Genomic DNA, 7892 nt, shown 5'->3' on the forward strand with positions numbered 1-7892 from the left:
CATTGCATATACTTCCATTGATTTTATATCAGTTATATTATATATTCTATCCCTAACCCTTAACCTAATAATCACACAAACATGTGCCCTCTATTACATTTAAAGAAAAACACAATTTGAGCCAATTATGAGCATTTTCATTTAGTGAGGACCAGTAAAATGTCCTTTTGGCCCACACAAATATAGCTTAACCAAACACTGTGCTAAAACACCGTCCACTAACGCTCTTTGAGAACATTAGCACATTAAATGATTTAAATAAATGAAAACAGTGTCTAAAATAGTTTTATTTATGGCATGTAACCACATAAACTATACAAACCAATAAATTATTTCGTTCAGCAAAGACAATTTCTCGCATTATTGTTATCAATACGGTTAAAAAATTCAACTCACTTCATGAGGTTCAGATAATTTCCTCCAGGGTGCGCACTACAATCGCGCTGCTCTTTTCAAGGCGGAAGTGTGCGCATCTTGTCACGAGAGCAGGCGCAACTTCCGCTTGGTTCAAATTTTTTGCACACTTTTTATTTTAAAAAGCCAAACTGAGGTTTTTCCCGAAGTAGTTTTGTTTTTGATCCAGTATGGACATCCAGAGTAAGCTAAATTCTTATTGTTGCTGTTTCATATAAGTGGTGTGTTTTTATTTTGTTATAGGTGGTGAGTTTTTGAGACGCGCGTGAATGTGTCTGTGCTAATGTGACCAGATTCAACACGAGAGAGAGAGAGAGAGAGAGAGAGAGAGAGAGAGACACAAATGTGTCTTGTTTAACAGTTGGTTTCATCAGCTTATGTTTTTATTATTAAAAATAATAAGGTAGGCACGATGAATCTCTCTGGAAAAAAACGATTATGCTACGGAGTGAGAATAAGCTTGCTGCCAGCTGTTGATATTAAAGTCTAGCTTTCGTTTGAGATAAATTAAGTTTGACGGTTCCTCTTAACTTTCTTACTTTATTTATAAATGTGACTGGTTGATTTTTAACATTGTTATACTGTCGGACATTAAGCTCCTGATTTAAACTATTGGTTTTAAATTAGAATTTGCACTTCATTAAACCGATATATAATCATAATTAGTATGTCTCATGACAGGTATTGAACCGATGGCCATCGGCTCACCAACCTCCCCTAAGCCTGGGGCTCAGTTTTTACCAGGTTTTCTGATGGGTGACCTGCCTGCACCAATCACACCTCAACCCAGATCTTTTGGGTTGACAGGAGTTGGGGCAGAAACGAAGTCTCCTCTGCTGGCTGGTAATGCAACACTATTTTTTTTTCATAAAGGAAAAGGAACTCTTCTTTTTAAACAATCCATATCAATTTACATCTTGCTTTGTAAAATATTTTGTTCATTGTTCCATCAGGTGGGTCTCCTCCACAGCTCGTTGTGCCAACACCTAAAGACAAGAGTGGAGCGCCTCCTGTAAGAAGCATTTATGATGACCTCAACTGCTCTGGTGTAGGAATGTCACCACTTGCTGCTCGCAAACAAGTGAGAATTACAAATCAAGTTAAAGATAAAACATGAAATTGAGACCAGAAGCACACCATCCTGCATGTACAGATAAACCCAGAGATACATAAAATGGTAGAATATGTGTTTTTAATTTATCAAGGATTTATTAATATTTTACATAATTTTCTTAGCTATATGTAAAGAAATAATTAAAACGCTGCTGACATGTCACATATCAAATGTTTTTACAGCCATTTGCGGGAGTGCATACACCCTTTTCTGGTCTACCAGGGACACCAGGAACCGGTAAATGTGCACATTTGTTTTTATAATTTATTTACTTAAAGCGTAAGTAGCATATGATGTTTAAGGTCCTACTTTGGTTTATGGATTGTCCAATGACAAGTTTATGTACATAAAAAGTGAAAACACTATTATGTCATAATAATAGGTAATTATTCTTACCTTACTTCTTGACTGACTCTCAAATGATTCGTTCCGCGATTCATCCGTCTAATCCCCTCCTATCTGTTAGCCTTGTGTCATGTGATTGGTCAGATGGTGTACTCTGCTGTGATCGGTCAAACGCGTTTGTAACGAGCAAGGCGGGATGAGAGAAAGTGATGATAATGGGTTTCAGCTGCGCGTTGAATGGGTATCGCATCCTGCAGTCGACAATGCAGGAGCTGCCGGCATTTTACTTTAGTTTTGTGGTTTGTTTATTTTTTATTAAAAGTTGTTGAACGTTCAGCAGTTGCCGTCTCCTTATTCCCATTCCTTGAATTTGTTACAGCGTTCATCATGTGTCCCAAGTGGAACGCCTACCATCATTGTTGGATTACGGTTTACAGGTTATATATTATATACAGTGTACAGATAGAGATGGCAGGGATTTCACCTTACCAGTTTGAGCCGGAGTCTGACGAAAAAACATCCGAAGACAATAGTAGATAATAGATAGACGATAATAGATGGAACACTTAAATAAGCCGGGTTCATAGATAGATACACAAACTGTAATATCCCAGAAATAACGGTACATGTTAACGTTAGCGTTATATGCATTAGCTCAACACAGACATAAGGTACACAAATATTTCTTGAAGTTCATACAAAAATAAATAGTCACACTTTCAGGTTGTGATTCGGTGAAGCTAAAAGGTCCAAATAAGGCTGGTATTTCCCCCTTTCAAGGATAGTCTTTTAACATACCCTGCAGTAAACGTGCCAAGATTATAGAAGCAATCTTTGCGGAACGTAGAACACAGGTTTCAGACGCATCACGAATGAGCGACAGTGTTTTGGGGAGGAGAGAGTGAAGTTTTCGCGGCAGTCCCAGCAAAACGTAGGTGGGGACTATGTCTAGTGACGTAGATACGCGGCGGTTAGAGACACGTCTCGTTTGCGTCATTCAGAGTCGACTCCCTTTTTTTACAAGCCAATAACTTTATTTATTCACTTTAGGAATTACAACTTTGCAGACTGCTTACTTTCAAACACGGCAACATAACACACTGCATGAAATGTAATTTTCATGATCTCATGATACTTACTCTTTAAATGCTTTGTCAAGTGGCTAGGTGCTTCATTTCTGCTGTGTTCTATAGCTTCTAATCTGTTTAGTCCTGTGGGACAACAGAGGAAAACAACACTGTCCCCAGCTCAAGTCGATCCCTTCTTCACACAAGGAGATACTTTGTCCTCTGAAGACCAGCTTGATGACACTTGGGTCACCGTGTTCGGGTGTGTAGCTTTTCTCTTGCATGTTAAGAGTTTTGCACAGACCTGTTCTGATTCTGATTCTTTGTACACAGGTTCCCACCAGCATCTGCTTCATACATCCTTTTACAGTTTGCACAGTATGGAAACATATTAAAACATGTAGTAAGTAGTGTCTTTTGTCTTAGATGTAGTTTCATAAGGGTAGACTGAGACTTTTTTTTATTATTAATCATGTCCTTCCTTAAAAGATGTCTAATACAGGCAATTGGATGCACATTCAATATCAGTCTAAACTACAGGCACGGAAAGCTCTTAGTAAAGATGGCAAGATATTTGGAGAAGCCATAATGATTGGAGTAAAACCATGTATCGATAAGGTAGAGACAAGACATTATATTTAACCTTTGAAGATATTGATGAAAATAGATAAAAACGCACAACAGTAATAATTGTAACCATGATATTCGGAATGTTTTATTCCGCAGAGTGTAATGGAGGGCTCAGACAAAGGCAGCACTTCAAGTTCAGTGTTCACACCCCCAGTTAAGGCTCACGGAACCCCCAGTCACCTTGTTTCAACTCCTCGATCTGTCATGAGACCACTCAGTGCAGCTTACAAAGCATCCAGTAGTGACTACCAGGTATTGTACATCTGTTATCTCCCACCCCCCACTGGCAATGATGCTTAAAAGCTCTTTTAGCTGTTTTGGTAACTTTACCCACATGATCTCACTCCTGAAACCTGGTCTACAAAGACAAAAAAAATCATTCAAATAAAATCTTATTGACGCTATGAAAACGCATGCTTGCTCTGACCCACTGACATTTTTGTTGTGAAATACTACCGAAAGCTTTCTGTAATTTCTAAATTGTTGTAAAAGATGATGAAAATGGGTCAAATTGTTAAACTGTAATTCTTCAAATAAAATCTACATTTTCAATTAAAATTATAGTTTTAAATGGTAATTAACCAGAAGAAATCAATGTAAAAAACATTAGTAAAATGCTTTTTTCTTTTTTAGGTTGTGTCCGATCAACAGACACCAAAAAAGGATGACAGTTTTGTATCAAAAGCGGTGGAGTACATGTTTGGATGGTAAATGTTTGCTCACGGGTCCTGATGAAAAGCTCTGAAACCATCAACAAGCCTCACTTGTGTTGACTTTGGGTTTCGGAATGAATGCAAGAGCACTTTATCTCTATGATTAATTGACATTACCTGCATTATGGTAGAAGCACTCTTTGAGTGTTTCACATGGATTTCAGCTGATTTCAGCTACTGTGTTTGGTTTGTATCAGCTTTCCCTAAACAGGCCTCAAAATCATACAATTGAACAATGAACTGCTGAGCATTGATTGTGTCTTATCCTATCAAAACATGCAATCTGCCAGAATTCTTTATGCTAGAAAAAGATCTATCTGTACAAAATCTTGACTTTTGATTTTCATAGTATGTTGTTATGGTCTGCTTTATGGGTTATGTAGAAGAATGAAAGAGATTGGCTACCACCTTTTGCGTTCTGAGATCAAGGATTTAATCTTCATTAGGTTATATACCTCTTGTTTTTAGGTTACTGTGGGATTTCACTAACTTATCAATTGTTTTAATGAAACGGGAAATGCATTTTTAGAAATTCTTTAATAAACATGCTGTGTAACTAAAAAACTACTGTGTAACGTAGTTTGTTTAGTAACTACTTCGAGTCTTGCATACTAAATAACCAGGTGCGATTAAGATGAAGCAAGTTGAATAGTATATTAAAGATGCAACCAAAAGGGCTCATTGTCAGACTGCCTTGACCAATGTATTCTATAACAATACATTTCATGGGAGTCTGTTTTGGAAACAAAGTTATGATACAATTTTTACTGAAAACTCTTAATATTTGTATGTTGGACGTCTTGCTTTGCATCATATCTAAAATAAAAATGCAGTTTTTTGCTCCTACAATACAGGTCGGAGGTTTTTGAACACTCATTTAATAAAATGTTTATCATTGTCTTAAAGGGATCATATGACACATAAGCTAACATGAACTAACACCGAACAATACTTCTACAACATTTATTACTATTAATTCATGTTAATTTCAGTATTTACTGAAATATTTTTTATATCAAACATTGTATATGTTAACATTAGTTAATGCACCATGAATTAACATTAATTATTGTATTGAGATTAACTAACATTAACAAGGATAAACAACTAATTTATTTAGCTAATGCATTTACTACTTTTAACAAATATAACTTTATTGTATACTTTTCCAAGTAAACATTTCATTATAAACTAATATATAAAAATGGGTGACTGACTAAATAATGAAATAAGAGCACAGAATATGGGATCTTCTTTAATACTGTTTTAAAACATCTTAGTTTGAATCGTAAATGCCATAGTAAATTGCCAAGAGAACATTTATGCAAATTTTAGGCAAAAGATGACTATTGAAGATGATAAAATATAACAAGTTTTATTATATTGTTCAGGGCTGCTTTACAGAAACATTCTTAACGTTACGTCGTTAAATCCAGTGGGAGTACGAAACCATAACCACATTTCTTAGTTGACGGTACAGTTCTTAAGCTGTATACCTTATCGTTAATACGTGTTTCCCCAAACCTTCTTAGTTAAGTATACCTCCTGTAAGTCACACTTTCGTAAGGGTTGTCTTGACCGCTTTTAGCTATACATTATCGCCTTTGATACCGCTGTGCAAAAAGCTTTTCTACATCGCAGTTTAATTTCACATATAAAATTTCATTAGACAACATTTAGTCCCCTAGCTACCATGTCAGAAGAGAAAATTCTACACAAATTTATTTGCATTCATTGCATCTTGTTGGCCCAACTTTGTTGAGACAAACTCGGAGCTACCTCCCCCAGAGGCGGAGCCAGAGGGCTCAAATTTTATTGGGTAGTTTAATGATGATTGACATCTCATTTCACCACCTGCTGAAAAAGCGTCCGGTGCCCCGCGCAGCTTTCAAATTAACCAAGGACGAAAGTGATGCGAGTAACAGAAGAATAATGAAATTTCGCATATAAGGTTAGTTTTAAGACAATGCATCTGGATTTTGTTTGCGGAAATCATTTTGAAAGTGAAGTCGCTGTATGAGTAGACATGAATGTTGGCGCTAACCGGGTTTATCAGATAAGAGAGATCGGTTCCCGATTTAGCCTAAACATTGTGTTTAAAGTTACATTTGTACTAGTTATAATATACACATAAACAGTGCAGTGCCAATACCTTACACTATTTGCCTGATTACTTAATGTAGGCTAACGTCAGCTACAGCCACCACCAGTGTTTAAATGTTAAGCAAAATTTAATTCTTAAGCTATTTATCTGGTCGTGATACTCAAAAGATTACATCAATTGCAAATAGCCTGTTTACATATCATAAAGGGCTGATAAAATACAGCTAAGTTACTCCATAGTAGGCCTACGGCCAGCCATGTAACGAATCTAGTTGGGTGATACGAGATAGAAACTCTGACAATTCTTAGTATGTGAATATTTTTTTAAGCCAAATCACGTTACAAACACCAGGTTAAGTAAATTATTATTTCTCTTTTGATACCAGGTTAGGGTTACACCTAGAGATGCGCAGATAAGCTAAAATGTCACCCGCATCCGCTGCTTCAAATAAATTATCCACCCGCCTGCACGTATCATTTTCTCTGATATAGATATCCGCACCCGACCCGAATCCGATCGTCAGTTTAATTACTCAGTAAATTTTATAGCACTGTCTTTGTCTGCAAATGCTTAAATCTAATCTTTCGATTAAGCACATACATGATGTAGGCCTACCATATAAGAGGTCTTATGGCTTTCATATGCAACGGCTGTGAGGCACTGCATGCATATTACATACCCAGCACTTGATTCATCATTGTTAATCACTTCACTAAAACGCTCCCACACGGTACTTTTCTTTCCTACCTTTTGTTTTATTTTTATTTCTCCCTTTTTAAATTTCTCTCGGATCTGTTTTGCCCCCATATCTGCTTTAAGAAATAGACCGTCCTCTACCGCCACCACGCGCGCATTTCTTTTAAATTACTGCAAATAAGCGCCTGCTTTAAAATGCATTTAAAACAAATTCGTATTTTGTTAATATTGTATATGATATCATCCAACCGCAATTAATCAGAATGTATTTTTTAATTACCCGACACACCCGTCCCGCGGATCATCCGCAGCGCCCGCGGATTTAACCGCCATCCGCGCATCACTATTACACACTGACTTTCTTTCATGGTCTATGGAACCCCTGAAGTTGCCTTGGCCAACCCCAGGACACCCAATGTGAAAAACTCTAGCTCCGCCAGTGCCCCCCCCCCACCCCGTATGATAAGAACATTATCACACGATGGCAAACTATGAGGATATAAATGACCCTTCCAAAAACAATCGAAGCCAAACAGCCAGTTAATGGTGGTTAACGCAAAAAACGAAAGGTCGCAAAATTATTAACACGCACACACTCAGTGAGCCTTGATAAATGCAATTTCTACTATTTCTAAAGCGTTTCTTTATAATAAACATTGTTTTCTCAATACTTTACCAACTCTATAACGCATGGTAAAGTGGACAATCGATTCTCGAGGCATCGATATACGACATCAACCTATTCAGCACCACCGCCATGGACAGAAACTGCTAACGTCGCACGTAATACTGTTTACCTTAAGTAACCT

The 7892-nt window shown here is 37.0% G+C and overlaps 1 protein-coding gene across 2 annotated transcripts; it reads left to right on the top strand.

The window, feature by feature from the left end:
- The first annotated feature begins 471 nt into the window (after positions 1-471).
- On the top strand, positions 472-5124 carry nup35 (nucleoporin 35). Of its 2 annotated transcripts, none has more exons than XM_056755037.1 (9): positions 472-597; positions 1096-1257; positions 1368-1495; positions 1711-1765; positions 3067-3202; positions 3274-3343; positions 3430-3558; positions 3667-3822; positions 4204-5124. In XM_056755037.1, the coding sequence occupies exons 1-9, from the start codon at positions 585-587 to the stop codon at positions 4279-4281; spliced, it is 927 nt and encodes a 308-aa protein (XP_056611015.1). In that variant the 5' UTR covers positions 472-584; the 3' UTR covers positions 4282-5124. The 2 variants fall into 2 exon arrangements, with proteins under 2 accessions (XP_056611015.1, XP_056611016.1); XM_056755038.1 differs by lacking the exon at positions 472-597 and adding an exon at positions 694-817.
- The last annotated feature ends 2768 nt before the right edge of the window (positions 5125-7892 follow it).

Source organism: Triplophysa dalaica, chromosome 8 (genome assembly GCF_015846415.1).
Source record: "Triplophysa dalaica isolate WHDGS20190420 chromosome 8, ASM1584641v1, whole genome shotgun sequence".
Classification (NCBI taxonomy): Eukaryota; Metazoa; Chordata; class Actinopteri; order Cypriniformes; family Nemacheilidae; genus Triplophysa; species Triplophysa dalaica.

Excerpts from the sequence above, each read along its gene's own strand:
- nup35 (XM_056755037.1), top strand. Across the intron at positions 3,203-3,273 it reads ACTTGGGTCACCGTGTTCGG|GTTCCCACCAGCATCTGCTT; the intron begins GTGTGTAGCTTT and ends CTTTGTACACAG. Across the intron at positions 3,823-4,203 it reads CATCCAGTAGTGACTACCAG|GTTGTGTCCGATCAACAGAC; the intron begins GTATTGTACATC and ends TTTCTTTTTTAG.